At 26.7% G+C, this 17,548-nt stretch overlaps 3 protein-coding genes across 4 annotated transcripts; all 3 read left to right on the forward strand.

The window, feature by feature from the left end:
- Window positions 1-488: 488 nt before the first annotated feature.
- On the forward strand, window positions 489-1,240 carry Bm459 (Uncharacterized protein; the record flags this gene model as incomplete). The annotated part of the gene is made up of 3 exons (XM_043080843.1): window positions 489-573; window positions 901-981; window positions 1,131-1,240. The coding sequence occupies 3 exons, from the start codon at window positions 489-491 to the stop codon at window positions 1,238-1,240; spliced, it is 276 nt and encodes a 91-aa protein (XP_042936777.1).
- Window positions 1,241-3,700: 2,460 nt separating this feature from the next.
- On the forward strand, window positions 3,701-7,114 carry Bm9892 (uncharacterized protein; the record flags this gene model as incomplete). Its single annotated transcript, XM_043080844.1, has 9 exons — window positions 3,701-3,802; window positions 3,913-4,059; window positions 4,177-4,315; window positions 4,586-4,753; window positions 5,083-5,274; window positions 5,536-5,658; window positions 5,856-5,991; window positions 6,253-6,394; window positions 6,899-7,114. 9 exons carry the CDS (start codon window positions 3,701-3,703, stop codon window positions 7,112-7,114), a joined length of 1,365 nt encoding a protein of 454 aa, XP_042936778.1.
- Window positions 7,115-13,041: 5,927 nt separating this feature from the next.
- Window positions 13,042-16,626, forward strand: Bma-cdf-1 (cation efflux family protein; the record flags this gene model as incomplete). Of its 2 annotated transcripts, XM_001896480.2 has the most annotated exons (9): window positions 13,042-13,135; window positions 13,609-13,874; window positions 14,014-14,236; window positions 14,380-14,501; window positions 15,104-15,212; window positions 15,343-15,490; window positions 15,717-15,840; window positions 16,004-16,186; window positions 16,480-16,626. In XM_001896480.2, 9 exons carry the CDS (start codon window positions 13,042-13,044, stop codon window positions 16,624-16,626), a joined length of 1,416 nt encoding a protein of 471 aa, XP_001896515.2. The 2 variants fall into 2 exon arrangements, with proteins under 2 accessions (XP_001896515.2, XP_042936779.1); XM_043080845.1 differs by lacking the exon at window positions 13,042-13,135 and having other exon boundaries at window positions 13,614-13,874.
- Window positions 16,627-17,548: the final 922 nt, after the last annotated feature.

Below are 17,548 nucleotides of genomic sequence, written 5' to 3' on the forward strand. Positions count from 1 at the left end.
TAATAGATTTACTTTCGAAATTCGTACTTCATTTTAAAATTTCAGAGAAAAAAATACACTATCCAACAGTTAAATCCTGTTAATTTCTATCAAAAAAAAAAAAAAAAAAAATGAGAAACTTCACTTTTTTGTCAGCTGTTTTCACAAATTAAAAAAGGCCATGATAAATTGTTGTCGTCGATCACAAAGCACTTTTTATCGCTTTTCATTCTACTAGCTTTGTTCTTCCTTTTCTATCAAACTCGAGATATTTAGAGAATAGAGCACAAGGAATCCATTGTCGAAGTATAAAAGGCGCTATCTTCAATAATTATAATTAATTCATCCCTTTTTTTATTTTCAATTTTTAAGGAAATGTTTTGAGTTATAATATTTATCAGTGAAGACTTCTGCGCCGATATTTTTCAGAGTTCTAAAGTTATTACTCTTAAGTAATGAATTACAAGTAAAACTTTAGGAATTATAAATTATAATAGGACTTATCTGATATGACAAAATTGTTGGTATATCTTGCTTTCATCATTTATTGTGGTGGCCAAGCCAACCAAGCAGGAGGAGAAAGAAATGCAGCAGGTATGAATCTCACTTTTTCATTTCTCTTCCAGGTATGTTTATCATGAAATACAAGTCTAAGTATGTGCTCCGTGTATTCTGTAATATTTCAAAAATTTCTGTTGAAACAGCATTTGACGGTGGAAGTAACTTCAGTTCGAATGCCAGTACATTTACTTTTGTAGCACACCATGAATTACTTTGTCACTCAATTGCTTTGGCAAAAAACTTGAAATGATTCTTATTATTGCAGGTTAAAAATAGTGAGAACTAACAAGTTAAAAATAGTGCGATAATTGAGTGACAAAGCAATCATTTCAAATTATCTCAACGTGACATCAATTTCAGCCGCGGAGATTATCACAGATTATAAAGTTGACAAGTTATGGAATGATGGCTTATTAATACAAACAACGCAAGTAGAAGAATGTCTGTACATTTCACAATGAATTAAATAATTAACTGGAATTTTTTAGTTTTGAATAATTAATCATTTCTGGAATTTGATTACTCTTCTAAGTTACATTTGTCGGTTTTATTCAATTCTGGAAGATATGAATTTATTTTAATGATTGTAGCAATGCTGCCAAATTGTGATAGAACGGAAGATGGAAGAGTATCTATTTTGGAAGAGAAACCATTGCTGTTTGTGCGAAACACTCTTAATTTGATAAAGTGGAATTATTAGAATTGTTAATATGCAAGTGATAAAGGTTGATAACGATAATGATAGCCACATATTTATAAATTGAAAAAATTGGAGCACCAATAAGTGAAATTAGAAAAAGTGAAGATGAAATATAAAAGAAGAAAAGAATAGGAACTGATAAATTCAAAAGATTTTTGCTCAAAACGATTGTAAATTTCATTTAATTACAAAAATAGTAATAAAATGCAGAAATGTTGTGCATATTTTGAATAAATTTTCCATCTTGTTACTACTAGATATCTTGACTTACTTTAAATTTGTACAATTTAAACTGAACCTTTTGTTTCTTGTCTACGAGCAAGATCAACCCAGATATCAAGGAGGACGAGAAGACTGCCATCGATTGTTTCTTTGTTATTAACTGATTAGAGAAGATTTTTAAGGGTGTAGGAAGTGGGCTTAACTTGCAGATTAACATTTGCAGTGAAGAACAATGAACACGGATACACATTTACTATTTGAGGTTTAGATAAAGGATTTACTGTTTCAAAAATGGAATATAACAAAGGAATAACGAATTGGTATATAGCAATAAATCATTGGAATTATTCTAAACATTTAGTATGAAATAAAATTTTTTCGGTTCACCGGCACTTACCATCATTTACTACTACTACTACTACTACATGCACTTTTCGCTACTTGTCACCATTTATCTGCTATTACTTACTACCACTTGTCACCAATTACTATTAGTTGCTATTATTTAATACCGATCGGTATTACTTGCTACTACTTCCTACTAACTGCCATTATTTCTTACCATCTTCTATAACCTGCTGCTACTTACAACCACTTACAACCGGTTAATAATGCTTGCTACCGCTTATTACCACTTCCAATCACTTGCCACCACTTGCAATCATCTATCACCACTTAATACTACTTGTTATAAATTACTACGACTTGCTAGAAACTGCTACTGCTTGTACTCTTTGCTATCATTTAGTCCTACTACTAACTAACTGCAACTACTTACTACCATTTGCTACTGCTAATTACCACTTGTTACTATTTGCTACCAATTGCCATCTCTTGCAATCGTTACCACTTGCTACTGCTACTTGCCATAAATACAATCACTTGAAACGCAGATTACAATTTGCATTCGCAAAATTTTTTTTTTTTTGCAGCTACTTGCTACCACTTTTTACCACTTACTACCACCATTCACTGCTTGCTACCATTTGTCACCATTTGCTACCGCTTAATATTTCCGCTTAATTACTACTACTTATTACTATTTACCACTTGTTATTGCTTGTTACCATTTGCCAGCACTTGTTATTACTTACTGACTCTTATTATCGTCTAATATTAAATCAAAGTAATACACAGGATGAATTTTTGGGACTGAGTTGAGTTTCAAGAATAATCCCATAAATGAAATAAGTCAAAGTATCATTTCATGCGCATACGATTTTCTTCATTACATTGTATTTTGGTTTGTATCCTTTCGCTTTCTTAATGACTCTTTCTTCTCGAACCATTTTATCTTTTAACAAACAAAATGTCTTATAAGAGAATTCTTAAGATGAAGTAAAAGTAAAAGCGAAGATTGATTTCTCGCCACAATTTCACCGGCCGCAAGCGCTTTTGGTCCACGCACGGCATTTTTAGTCCGCTATATGGCGCTTTGTGTCAAGTTGCTAGGTTGTCATTTTCTAAGGGGAATGGTGTGATAAGTTTGAGTAGTTTATATAAGTTGCATTATAGTAGATATATGAGTTAAATTGAATGCAACGAAAATTACTTATTTTATCTTAGTTGTTAGAAAACATTTTATTACTATAATAGTTCGTAAGTTCTGCTCCTGCAATAAATTTTTATGATAATCAGAATTGGTAAGCCTGAAAAGATAATGTGAATGTGATGGTACTATGAGTAGGAAGAAGTTTATACATTGTTTTGTTTTCTTGTGAAATTCAGTCATTTGTCTATTTGAATTTGGATGATTTTTCGTTTCTTTTAGGTATTTGGACGGAACCAATCAATAAAAATGAAAGTTATATTTGAAACCAATCAATGAATAATTGGCACCATATGAGGGAGATGGTTATATGAATATTCAATACGCTGTTAAGTCTTTTTTTTTTAATAAACATGTCAACAAACTATTTAACAGATAAGATAAATAGCGGACAAAAAAGAGAAAAAAATAAGATAAAACAACTTAAAGTAACTTCATAAGAATGCTTTACTTAGGTCTTTCTTGTTATGATAGTTGAAATCTTCCGATATTTTGATATCGCAGTTCAAATAGAAATGAATCTTTGTTGTGAAACATTGATTATTTCAAAGACGTTAGGTTTTTTTTGCTTCTATCGTCACTTGTTATTTCGACGCAGAGATTATATTACTCATTACGTTAGAAAAAGTGCTTTTACTTTATTAGTAATAGTTCCACAGAAATGAGGTATTAATTTGATTTGTTTAGGTATGGCATCGATTGGTAATTTTTTGATAAGATGGTTACTTTTGGTTGCTTTAATTGCAAGTGTATTAACAACATTTTATATAAATTTTATTCAAAATGATCAGGTTAGTATTTTAAGAATGAATTTCAACTTAATTTCATGAAATTTTCATGAAGGATGTAGTTTTTCTGTTGCTTTTACTATTATTTTAGCATTTATTTACCGTAAATTCAGAATACTGTTCGAAGATTTCACATAGTAAGGCATCCAAAACTTAAAGCAGCAAATATGATGAAAAATGAATCAACGGTTGAAGAAATTGTTGCCGAAACGCACCATATGAAAAGTGAATCAGCTTCCGTTGCATCACATTTGTCCGAAGTATGTTTCTTTTTATATATATATAAAAGTATGGAAGTCTCCAACAAGTTTAAAAATATAAAGCAAACATGCAATTTTTAACTTCGAAGTATGTAAATAAATCCGTATCATTTTCAGAATAATGATGAATATTCGGTGCAAATATTCTATTATCCGTGGTATGGAAATCCAGAATTTGATCATGGAAAGTATTATCATTGGAATCATCGTTTTATCCCACATTGGGATTCGAATATTTCGGAGAAATATCCTACAGGTAGTTATGGTTTTCTTAAGCATTCTAGGACTGCTATTTTGCTTTTATAGATGCTTTAATTTTAATACTGCTTTTAATAAACTCTTCTTCCATATATACATTCATTTAACTAAATGCTTCTTGAATTTGTTATAAAAAATATATTGTCTTGCCTTTATCATTTTTCGAAACCTAATAATAGTACAGTGCTTCGTTGCTTCGTTGCTTAAAAGCAGTGTGCTAAATTTGATGTTGACAAATGGATAATTAAAGGATAAAATTTCATTTTAGGTTTTCATGACCCACCGTTGGATATTGGTTCCAGTTTTTATCCATTTTTGGGACCGTATAGTAGTCGAGATCCAGCAGTAATTGAGCAGCACATGAAATGGATGTCGTCAGCTGGTATAGACGTTGTTATTGTTTCATGGTTTCCTCCAAAAATTTCCGATGAACAAGGTATTATTATTTATTGTTCTTTCGTTTGCTTGTTTCTTTAAAAAAATCTACTACTTTAAAATTTTTGACTTAATCCTTCATCTAAATTGCAAGCATTTAAAGATTTTTGATAATTAAGAAAACCTGTTCCCGTAAAGAATCGAAAAAATCATGGTGAAACTATAATTATAGAATCTGGAATTTGAAATTTTTTATTTTAAAGTAAATATTTTTAAGAGCTTTTAATCTTTTGATTTTCAAGAATTTCAAGCGAACAGTATTAAATTTTAATAGTTTCATTTTTCAGGCATTTTAGCTTTCTAGTTTTAGTTAATTTTCCTTTTTTCTAGGGCATCCATGGGATGATTTAATACCCATTTTGTTAGATGTTGTGGCTAAGTATCGCATGAAATTATCTTTTCATATGGAACCATACAGACATAGAAGTGGTGAATCACTTCGTGCTGATATTGAATATATTATTGACAATTATGGTAATCATTCAGCTCTGTATAAGATGAAAAGGCCAAAATCACGAAAAAGTTAGTGAAATTATTTATTGTTACCGACTGGTATTCCAGTATTTTGTTTTTATTTCATTATTTTGATATACTGTTTTAATTTATGAAAAAGAATTTTGACAGTGTAATAATCTCTAGAACTCTCGATTTGAATTTTGTTAGCATACACATTTAGAAAGTCCGAATTAATGTAAATCTTTATTTACTTCATCCTATCTTCTGGATATTTTTGCTTATCAAAAGAACACTTGGAAATGTTCAAATTATTTGTCAAATTTTTAGTGACTAAAAATGAAAAAAACAATCATAATGGTGACGAATATTTGCCGTTATTATACTTTTATGATTCGTATCTTGTACCTTTTGATGAATGGAAAAAGTTAACTGAACCATCTGGGAAGTTCAGTGTACGAAACAGCAAATACGATGTCCTTTTTATTGGCAAGTTCAAATATGTTTTGATTGTTAAACTCAAGTTTTATTTTTCTTCAACTTACAATCTTTCCGTCCGGAATATAAGGGAATTTCTAGTTCTGGATTTTGTATGTTAGTCGTATAAAAAGAAATTTAACTTAATTACGAATGTTTATGTCAAATTTCAGGTCTCTTAGTTAAATCAGAAGATAGGCATTCATTGTTGGCTGCTGGATTTGATGGAATTTATACCTACTTCACAGCTGAAGGATTTTCTTATGGTTCGACGCCTTCATCTTGGCCTTCATTGGGCGCTTTTTGTAGGTTTGTGTAAGAATTTCTTGAGATCAAATTACTTTCATAACTAATATCGATTAAAATTCTGATTAAATTTCTTCAGTGTTATTTTAAAATAATTTAATGAATGATTTGTGCATAGATTCTATTTAAAATGTAAGAAATACTGAAAGTAAATCTAACTTAGAGACAGTAAACAAGAAGAGTGGATATGAAACGAATGAGAGAAGTTTAATTCTAATTTCAGTAATACCAAGGTTGTGATTAAAATAATCAGCGATGTTTCAGGAAAAATGGCTTAGTTTTTATACCTTCGGTGGGTCCTGGTTATGATGATTCTCGTGTGCGACCTTGGAATGCAGCAAATTTTAGGGATCGAATGAATGGCAAATATTATGCGGATATGTTTGAAATGGCGCACATTGCAAAGGTATAGTGGAAATATTTCAAAAATAATCGATAACAAATTACATTTTATAATTGTAGATTGAAGGTTCAGTTGAAGATCATTATATATTACACAATCTAATCCCATTAAGTAATACTTTACTCACTTGATTGAGATAGAGATAGCTTCTGAACATTGATATTATAATAAAATAACATATGTATAAAAGTAGATATTCATTAGAATTGATAAATTTCGTCTTTGACTAAACGATCCATTCACATATACTGCCAAAAATCATTAGATATTAATTAATTGCAGAACTACTAACTTTTATCGAAGTTTTTTCTTTCGACTTTAATTAAGTGATAATTTGTAAAAAACAGTAGTACATCATTTCTGTCCACTTGTCTAAACATATTTCACCAAAGATTATAATTTTTTTTCAAAGATTGTAATAATTTTATTTATCATTATCTGGAAAATAAATTAGAGCCACAAAATTAGTTTAAATTGATAGAGATAAAGAAAAATTGATATTTTAAGGCAAATATCATAGCAATAACATCATTCAATGAATGGCATGAAGGTACACAAATTGAACCAGCGATACCATTCACTGATAACAACACGGGTTTTGTGTACAATACCTATGTTCAGGGACCGGAACAGTATCTCCACCAAACGCTTGATCTTATTAAGAAATATTTTACTCCAATGCACAAAATTGCCCCTGAAAAAATTGTTAATATAGTTAAATAATTATGGTTATGTTATTACTAGATTTAGAGTATATATAGTATCAGTTTTGCTTTTGAAATAGATATTTATGAAATACATATGTAATTTTCTAATATGATTATTTTTGCGTTATGAATTTTTGTATAGCTTAATATTAGAATTTGAAAATATTACAGTATGTTATTTCGTTACTTGACTTAGAAAAGCGCAGTTGAATGTATTAAGAATTTAAAATTTTTTTACACTTTTTTGTGAGAAGTAGTATGAAATAGCAGCCAGCAAATCAGAAATGGGACTGATGTAAATAATTTTGTCGAAACTTTTGCATTAAAATTAATTATCCATTAATAAATCAAATCTTGTATTTTAAACATTTCATCAATTCAGCGAATTTTATGATTTTTTTTTTTCTAAAATTATATAATTTTATTTCCAGAATACTTGGTTTTTAGCTTACTAAAATTATTTGACAGTTAAAATAATAATAATTTGTTACATGATGCATTTTAATGCTTTTGTCTTATATAACTTACTACTTAATTATGTATTTACTGTAAGCATTCAGGGCTATATGGAAATGATATTTAATAAACTGTAAATTAAAGCAATTTCTCCAAGTTAAAAAAAAGTGGTATGGAAGATAGCTTACATTTTAACAATATTTGGCTCATGAATTGTTTAGCATGTATGCAATGCAGTATTGGTTCAATATTTTCTAAAAGATTTAAAAAAGATGTAAAACTAATGTGAAATTAATAATGTTTAATTAAAAGCATTCATTACTTAATTTTATGTAACTGTAAGAAGAATTGATGATATTATCAATATTGGTTATTGTTTTTTTTTTTTTTGACTAACAATAACTTCAGTTTTTTTATTTATTTATATAATTTTACATACATGTAGGACGTACAAGATTAATGCTTAGCGTGGGGAAAAAAAAAAAAACATTTAATAATAACAAATTTGAACTAAATTTATTATTTTTTATTTGTTTTATATATATTTTTATTTAATTCAATAATTTGTTCTTTTTTGATTGATTACTGTTTTTTATTTTTCCAAATCGCATAATAAAATTGGAATAGTACATTTTTCTTGTTTCATTCTTGAAAATTTTATTTCATGATTGCTTAAACATCATAATTGTTAATGTAATGATGTGAAAAAAAAAATGAATCATTTATTAATTATCCACTTTGCTCTTCTCATATGTATATAAATTAAACGAAATTTGATATATAAGAAAAAGTAGAACGTACCATTTAGTACGAACGGTTTTACTGTTTCAGGTTGTAATGTGATTTTGAAAAAGTTCAAGGTTCAAACTTATTATCATTGCTATATTATTTTTGAAGCAAAAAATCATAGCTAACTCTACCGACGTGATTTGTTATCTACCTTTGAATTATTTGAGATTTTTTTCTCATATTTAAAACATATGTGATCATATTAAAATATTAACACAGGAATATAATCTTTTCTTTTTTCAAAATCGGCAGCAAAAGTTTAAAAAGCAAGTATCTTTTGTTAGTGTTAAGATCAGAGTTTAGGTCATCGCTGTCGCTTTTTGATTTTGGAAGTTAGAAGGAAACTGATCTTCGGCCTTAATGCAAAAAAAAAAAAAGGAGGAAGAGAAATAATCTTTAACTAATTGATAAGTTGTAGAGAAGATAAGTGATGATTAATTAATTATAAAATAACTAAATGATACATAATAATAATAATATTAATCATTGTATTTGCTTATAATTAGGAAATAATTATTTTATTTTTTTTTTTTTTTGCTAAAACATTGTTTTATTTACAATAAAGTTTGATTAAATTGCAGTTTTATTTAATAATATAGATCATTTTTCAAACGTATATATGTATCATTTACTTGTAACATTATTTTATCATAAGTAAGTGAATCGATCACTTAGAGATGAGCAATATCAATCGATCTGATAGATTATTATATTTATGCATAACTATGTCTTCGCATTTTACTAGTGTTTTATCATTTTGCTATCAGTAACGAAGCTAGTTTCACTCTTTATGGTTCATTTTACTTCTTATATCATTTTTTCTGTTTTTTTTTTTTTTTTTTTTTTGTAGTTTCTAAATTTAAATTCATACTACAATTTTTGTTTTGCATTGTAGCATTGTATTTTGTAAAATAAAATGAATAAAAAGAAAATGAAGTAAAAATTTTGTTAACAAATTTTGTTGCATATAAATAAGAAAGTGAAATAATGATTGTTTTTTTTTTTTTTGAATAAAAGTTTTAATTGCATAACAACAATTTTATTTAATGATATATTTTAGAATAATTATTGTCTAGTTAAGTTAAATTAGTCATTGACTAATTAAATTATTTAAAATCTTTCTTTGCTATCACTAAATTTTATAGAAAAAAAAAAAAATTATTATGAATAACAGTGCATATTTCAATGTTTTATTATTTGGTTGATATTGTTGACATTTTCAATTACTAAAACGAGTTTTTTTTTTTTTTTTCAATTTCACATATCGATTATTTAATTGCATGAGAAATAATTTGCACGAAAATTGAAATAATCATTCGTTGAAAGTTTTCATATTTTACCATTTCATTAACAAATTTTATAATTTTCAAAATTGCAAAATTTCAATGTTTTATTAAATTTTTGCAAAATAATTTTTTTTTTTTTTTTTTTAAAATTCAAAACAAAAAATTTTTCATTTAAGGTTTAAAAAAAATTTTTATGGAAGCTTTTTATTAAATTTATCAATCTTTAAATGCTGAATCTCTAAATTTTTTTTTTTTATTAGAGAAAATGCGATCAATTATTGTAAGTGATGGTAGCTATTTTTTAAAAATATAAATTATTCAATTGAATATGTGGTAATTTTATGGTTTCATAAATAATATTTCATTTTTTATAATTTATAATAATTAGCAATTTTCATCATAAATAATAGTATTCTATTAGTAAAGTGATTTTTGTTTTAAACAATAAAAGACATTGAAAATTTTGATGAGATTACTTTAAAAACAAATTTATCAAAATTATAGATTAATTCATTTCTTTTTTAAGCATCGAATAAATTCACAATTGTATATATTTCAATTAAATATGCTTAAGATTTTTTTATTTAAAGTATTTCTTTATATTTATATTTATTTGTACTATTATATTTAATTATACATGTTTATTTTTTCTTTATAATTTCATTTCTTTTTCAAAAAAGAAAAAAATTTTTTTTTTTTTTCAAAAATGTAAATGTGAAATAATATGAAAGGGATTGAAAATTTTTATAAGAATTCTTCGATTCGAAAAGAAATTATAAATTTATCTAAATTGTGGGTTACTTTTTTTTTTTTTTTTTTTGTAGGTATCACAAATAGGAATGACAGAAGAATTGGTCGTTTGTAATTTAGATTTATTGTTGTTTAAATTTTTTTTAATACAATATTTGTATTTTCTAATCGAATCATTCCTATTTTCTTTTTTTTTTTTATTGCTTTTTTTATTTATCTGATATTTGTTATTTCTTTCATTTTACTCATATGTAAAAATATATTTAAAAAAAAAAAAAAAAAAAGAATTAAATTGATAATATTTTTTTAGTCGCATTGCTTTAGAGTTTAATTTTTTTGTTTGAAATTAAAGAAAAAAAAAATTGAAATTAACAAAATGCTCCAGTAGTAATTTTGATTTGTCACCATTTATAAAATTTATGACAAATGAAATTTGTTCAATTTCAAAAACAATTTATTTCATATTCATTACTAAGCAATTGCTAATCAATAATTTATTTATTTCAATTATAAATTTTAATAAATCACTGATACTATTAACAAATTCTATTATCGCTATTCTATTTTAAATGTTAAAACTAATTCAAAAATAATTTCACTCATTCAAATATAGCAAATATTTGTTTGCAAAAAAAATTTTAACTTAACCTGCTTACTTATAACAATGTTACATGATGAATTTCTGAAATAATTTATGCATATATATATAAGAAATTTTAAATGGATTATGTATATTTGCAAAAATAAGAGAAGAAAAACAACACATCAAATATATATTTTAAACATTTTGATAAATGAAATTAAAAAAAAAAAAACACATTAAATATTTTAAACATTTTGATAAATGAAATTAAAAAATGAATTTTTTTCACATTAAATTTGTAATTATTCAAAAATTTTACATAATAAATTTGAAAAAAAAAGTGCTAGAATTATTATAATATGATAATTCTATCATATTATATAATTTTTAATATTTTTTTTTTAAAAAAAAGAAGGGACTAAAACTATGGAAATTTGTCATTCAATTGGAAAAGTATATATGCGAGAATGTATGGTAAAGTATAAAAAAGTATTATCAAACACAAATCAAAGATTACAAAGTATTATTATTACCTCTAACTATTGCAATTGGCAATGTTTGCTATCAAACTCAATTGCATTTCTCATTTATTACTTTTTTTTTTTTCATATAATTTCAACAATCTTTTATATAATTTTATTTTTTATAATTTTATTTATTATTAATTTTAATTTTACTTTAAATATTTTACTTTGTTATATAATTGCGACTGATATTGTATTGGAATGAGAAATGAATAAATCATTAAATTTTGAAAATTTTTAATGTCTATTTTTTAAAAATATATTATATATGATATTAAATATGTATGATTATAAGAAACAAATTAAATTATTTTTAATTTTGATTTGATTTTGTTTTTTATTAAACTGATTAATTTATGTTAAAATGTGTGTGTGTGTTTTTTTTTTTTTTTTTGTTCAAAAGTTTCTTTAACTAAATTAGTTACATTTTCAATTATTTGCTTAAAATACAAAAATGTAGGATTTTAATTTATCTTTTAAAGTGCTAAATTTTTCCAATTTTAAAACAGCATTGGAATATTATTGATATTCGTTTTTTTTTTTTTTTTCGACAATTTTTTGTTTTATTTTGATAAAAAATAACTCAACAATCTTTGGTTTTTTTTGTTTGCATAAAAATGAAAAAAAACAAAGGAAATTCGTCATGTTTCATTTTAAATCATTTAAAAAATTTTTGTGTCAAAAAGATAGTAAGACTCGATTATTCAATTTAAAGCATTTGAAATGACATAAATGGGACCAACATGTTTCATTTGTGAGCTTCGTAAAATAAAAGAACGCTTACAAGTGTACGCTTATGTCTCATCATATCGTCGGGTTTGCTGTGATTTTTGATGGTTGAGCTTTGACAAAGGCCGATGAATGGTATAAATGCGTGCACACGCAAGCGCACGCACACACATACACACATGCATGCACGCACATACATGCACAGACATATGCACACATATCTGTATCTTAAATTTATTCCTTTTTTGTACATTATTATTTGCAAACTTAATGTTAAATTTTATTATATGAATGGGGCAAGACAATTTTTTTGATATTATTATTACTAAATTAGCTTTTTTATTAATGATGGGAACATAATTAATTCAATTTATTCAATAATTGTTGATTTTAATTGCATGTTATTTTCTTGACAAGTGTTTATTGCTTGTTTTAATTGCAAATTTTTACTAAAATGAATGAACGAAAATGTGGCTAGTATATGAATTATTCTATTTAAAAAATTTTGATAATGTTTAAATAGATGAATTAATTATATTGATTGGATAGATTAATGATGAGTGTAAAGTTCATTCATTTCGTTTTCTCATCTTTTTTCTAGCCCTTCATATTATACTTGACATTGTCAATATATAATCACTCTATTAAAAGCAAATAGTATCTCTCACATTGCTTTTTCTAATTTCATTTATGAACATTGAAAATATATGCAAGAATTAAGGACAAAATTTACTTCTTCATAAAATTAAGTTGAATAGTAAGTTGCGACAGTTTGACTGACGATTTGTACGCAGCATAAATTTGGGAATTATTAATGTTTAAAGAGATGTCCTTGCCGTTTGGTGAAGAAAATGGGAATGTTGATGGATCAGGACAGCGAAATGGTATATTGGTACCTGCTAGGAAGTGTAGTGGTAATGGTAAGTTCATGATAGAAAGTTATCACTGATTTATAAGTAATACAAAAAAAATATATATATATATATATATATGCAAAAATATGTTATCCTTTCAGTGGTGTATTTTAGAAGTTGTTTATTTTAGTGATTGAAAAAGGTCTAGAGAAAATCATTTTTTCTTTTTAGCTGTTGGTTTTTTTTTTTTTTTTTTTTTAAATTATGCACTATTTAAGATGCACATATTTAAATCAAATTTTCATAGAACACTAGCACATCGTATATCAAACATTATTATAGCATTCGATAAAAATTCATCTGCTTACTATTTTATTATTTATTTCAATCTATCCAGTAATTAAACTGTCAATTATTATGGTGTTTGAATGATATTTGTCATTGAATTAAATGAAAACACTATGTTTGGGATGAGTTCATCGATCTTTTTTTTTTTTTTGTTTTTGTGTTTTTTGGAAGGTTATTTTAATATTTTTCAGGAACAATGACACAAAAATTGATGCGAGAAGAAAGTACCGGTAGTGTGGATAGGGAACGAACAAGCGGTACTTCATCCAGTGATCATCATAGTCGGCGACGATTATCCCGTAGTACTCGACTAGTTATTATGCTAACAATGACATTCGCATTTTTTGCTGTTGAACTAGCATTTGGATATTTGTCACATTCAATGGCACTTATCGCAGATTCATTCCACATGCTTAGTGATGTTATGGCACTGGCTATCGCTTTTGCTTGCTTAAGAGTAATCTTTTAATATTATCCACATTTGGAGTGAAATATAACGTTTTTGTAAGATTTCGAATCCATTATTTTTAGCTCCATTTTAGCATATTTGATTATTTTAAAGTAATCTGTTATGTTTAATTTGCTCTATTTTATAGATTGCAACCCGTTCAACCAAGAAAAATACGTTTGGTTGGGTGCGTGCTGAAGTACTTGGTGCTCTGATCAATGGTGTATTTTTACTTGCCTTATGTTTTTCAATATTGATCGAATCACTTACTCGACTTATCGAGCCACAAGCAATCAAGCAACCGATCAGTGTACTTGTTGTTGGTGTTATTGGGTTATTTATCAATCTGATTGGAATGTTTATGTTCCATAGTAAGTTAATTTTGACAGTTATTTTCCTACCAATCATTTGGGGCGAGACTAATTTCATTTATGCTTTGCAAATTCCTTATGTAAAGATTTTTTTCTTGTAAATTACTATATCATATTCTTTAATAAAAAGATATCTTTTGTAGGTCATGCTCACGACCATGGTGAAAGTGGTAAAGATGCTCAGGCGCAACCGCAAGTAGGTCGGCGACAAACTCATGTAACTATTGATGGTAACGAAAGTCAACATTTAATGTCTTCCCATCAGGTCTCACTTTTTTCAAGTAGCATTTTGTATATGCAATTGTTATTATTTTGTTCCATTCCATTATCCTGAAAAAAAATTTTGAATAACAATGTGAGCTTCAAAACTTCATATTTCTAATAATAAATTATTCATAAGAGAGCATAATTTGTATAGCAATTTTTGTATTAGATGAAAAAAAAAAAAAGTTAAATTAGACACAAACTGCGAAATGATTTTCTAAATTGAACCACTTACGGCAGTAATGATTCAAGTACTTGCGTCATTCAAACAGTCAAACCGAAAGAAACTCGCCATGCCTTGTTTCGGTATTTAGTATAATAAAATACTTTCACCCACAACCCATGGTGATTGGTAATGCTGAGACGATAGAAGTGTGAAATGTATTTCGAACTCTCAGTAGTCCCAGTGATCTTCAAACAAAAAAAAAAAAATAATAATAAGCTATTTGTATGACATGTGAGAATGTGATATTTTATGAAAGCAACACAAAGAAATAACTATATATATATATATATATTTTAAGATAATCAATTTAGCATAGCAGAATATTTTAGGAATACTGTGATTTAATATAAAATGAGAAGCAGAAGTGGCTATTTTAGGAGGCAGCAATGGCTATTGCAAATTTTCAAGAAGTTCGTCCAGATGATTCTGATCTTATGGCACAAAACCATATGAAAATCGATAAAAGTAAAGAAAAGAAGAGAAAAAGTAAGTGATATTTCGTGTAATGTTTTGTTTATTATGATAAACAATGCAACATTCTCAAGCATTATTAGTAATATTCCTTAGATTTATGATAGTTATTTTTTATTATTTTTAAACTTATTCATATTTATAGGATTATCGAAGCAATTAAATATGCACGGCGTCTTTCTTCATGTATTGAGCGATGCAATTGGTTCAGTTATTGTTATCGTTACGGCACTTGTTTGTTGGCTTGTTCCTGATCAAGAAGCTCTCAAATTATATTTGGATCCTACTTTGAGGTTTTACGTTTGTTTATTGCTTTTTCTATTTTGACCTGTAATTCATCACATCTAGCATTGTAAATTGCTCTCAAATGCCATTTCACAATGTGGATTTGTTCATAAAATGTTTTGCATATTAGCATCCTGAATTGTTAAAATTTAGGGCGAGGAATTTTTAGACTGTTTGGTAGCTGCTCATGTATTTCAAAAAGTTTTAGCGGAATCTTTATTTATTTATTTATAGTTTGGCTATGGTTGCTTTGATGATTGCATCAACATTTCCACTTGTGCGTGAGACGGCTCTAATTCTGATGCAAACTACTCCTGGTTTCATTGAAGTTGAAGAAATCAAAAAAGAATTGCTCAAAGTTGGTTTTACAAGTAACTAACTGCTATAAGTGTAATTTAATTTGAGACAATCAATGATTCTTTTTGTATACTTGCAATTATTAAATTAAAAAAAAAAAACAAAAAACCATCCACAATTGTTTGACCATTGATGAGTGTACAGTTCTATACCTTGAAATTTAGATTAAAGGAATAGAAGCGGTGCATGAATTCCATGTTTGGCGATTAGTGGGTGAACGAATTATTGCTACAGTCCATATCAAATTCGCCGATCTTAAAGCATATTTGGCAGCTGCTGATGAAATTCGTACATTGTTTCATAATAATTGCATTCACAGTACCACTATACAACCTGAATTCTCAGAGGTATACATCTATCTTTTCTTAAATAAGTAAACATTTTAGAAAAAAACAATCATTCAATATATTTTTTCTCTATTTTACAAAGAATATTGAAAATTTGAATCCTCATATACTATGATGTTTTTGTATCATGTATTCTTATGTGGTTCTCTTCAAATATTTACTTTCTTACATACTTTTCTTATGCTTTGAAGACTAGTTTTTTGACTGAAATGAAGAAAAGATGAAATCTTTGTGGATCTAACTGTACTGTTTATGGATCTGTATATATATATATAGTATACATTACTGTTTAGATGGCAAGCGCTTTGGGAAGAAATGGCACTAATTGCGCATTAGCTTGTCCGCCGGAGAACTGCAGACGAAATAATGTAACGTGCTGCAAAAGAACTCTAGAAGGCAATTATCTTTCTTCGAATCATGAATCAACCGTATGTTTTTAAAATTTTGCAAAATTTAAGCTGTTTACTAAGGCTTAGTTAGTTTAACTGTGCACATTGACATTCCACAGTATTCGTATGGCGTTTCTTATTTTTGATTTTTGTTTTACTTGTGATATTTTTTGATTATTTCGTTTTATTGGATTCAGTTTTTTTTTCACAGATTGTCTTTTTTTTAGAAACGCCATGTGAAAAAGGCTACATTATTTGATTTTAATAATATATGAAGGAGATAGACATCACTCTTTTTACATTGAAATTTTTTGTTAGTACATTTTGATCTCCTTGAGCTCTAATTAGCTTTTCTGTATATATGGGACTTAGTAAAATACAATTCTTTCTGTTCTAACAATTTTTGATAGTTCGGTGGGATGAGAAATAATTTTTGCTTTTGTATGCTTATGTTGTTGAAGCATATAAAACTTTTATAGTTAAAGTATCGAATTGAAAAAAAAAAATGCATCTTTTAAAGAATTATTTCACCGCAATTCTACATTTTAAGTGAATAGTACTGATTTGTGGATTTATTATCAATAAAAGTAAGCGGTAAATGTTAGTGTTATTCTCATACCTTTAGAAATATTTGTTGTTGTTTATTCCTGTGATTATTGAAATTATATATTACGTTTTTATTAAACTTGATACTTATAATGATGAGAATTAAAAATATATGATTGCTTTAGTATTAAATCAAAAAAACTGTTACATTGACCGTATTTCCATTGATTTAATTACTTATTGTTAGTGTTTTTTGGTTTTTCTGTTGTTTATACTGAAATATAACTCACTGTTTTAAACTTTTATTAGAGAAAATCTGAAAGAAAATATATTTTTACAGAGATTTTTTTTTTTGTCACTTTCTGTCAATTAATTTACTGGTTAAAAAGCATGTCATGCAAACTTAGGAACTATGATCGAAAAAATA

The sequence above is a fragment of the Brugia malayi genome (genome assembly GCF_000002995.4).
Source record: "Brugia malayi strain FR3 genome assembly, contig: Bm_v4_Chr3_scaffold_001, whole genome shotgun sequence".
In the NCBI taxonomy this organism is placed as follows: Eukaryota; Metazoa; Nematoda; class Chromadorea; order Rhabditida; family Onchocercidae; genus Brugia; species Brugia malayi.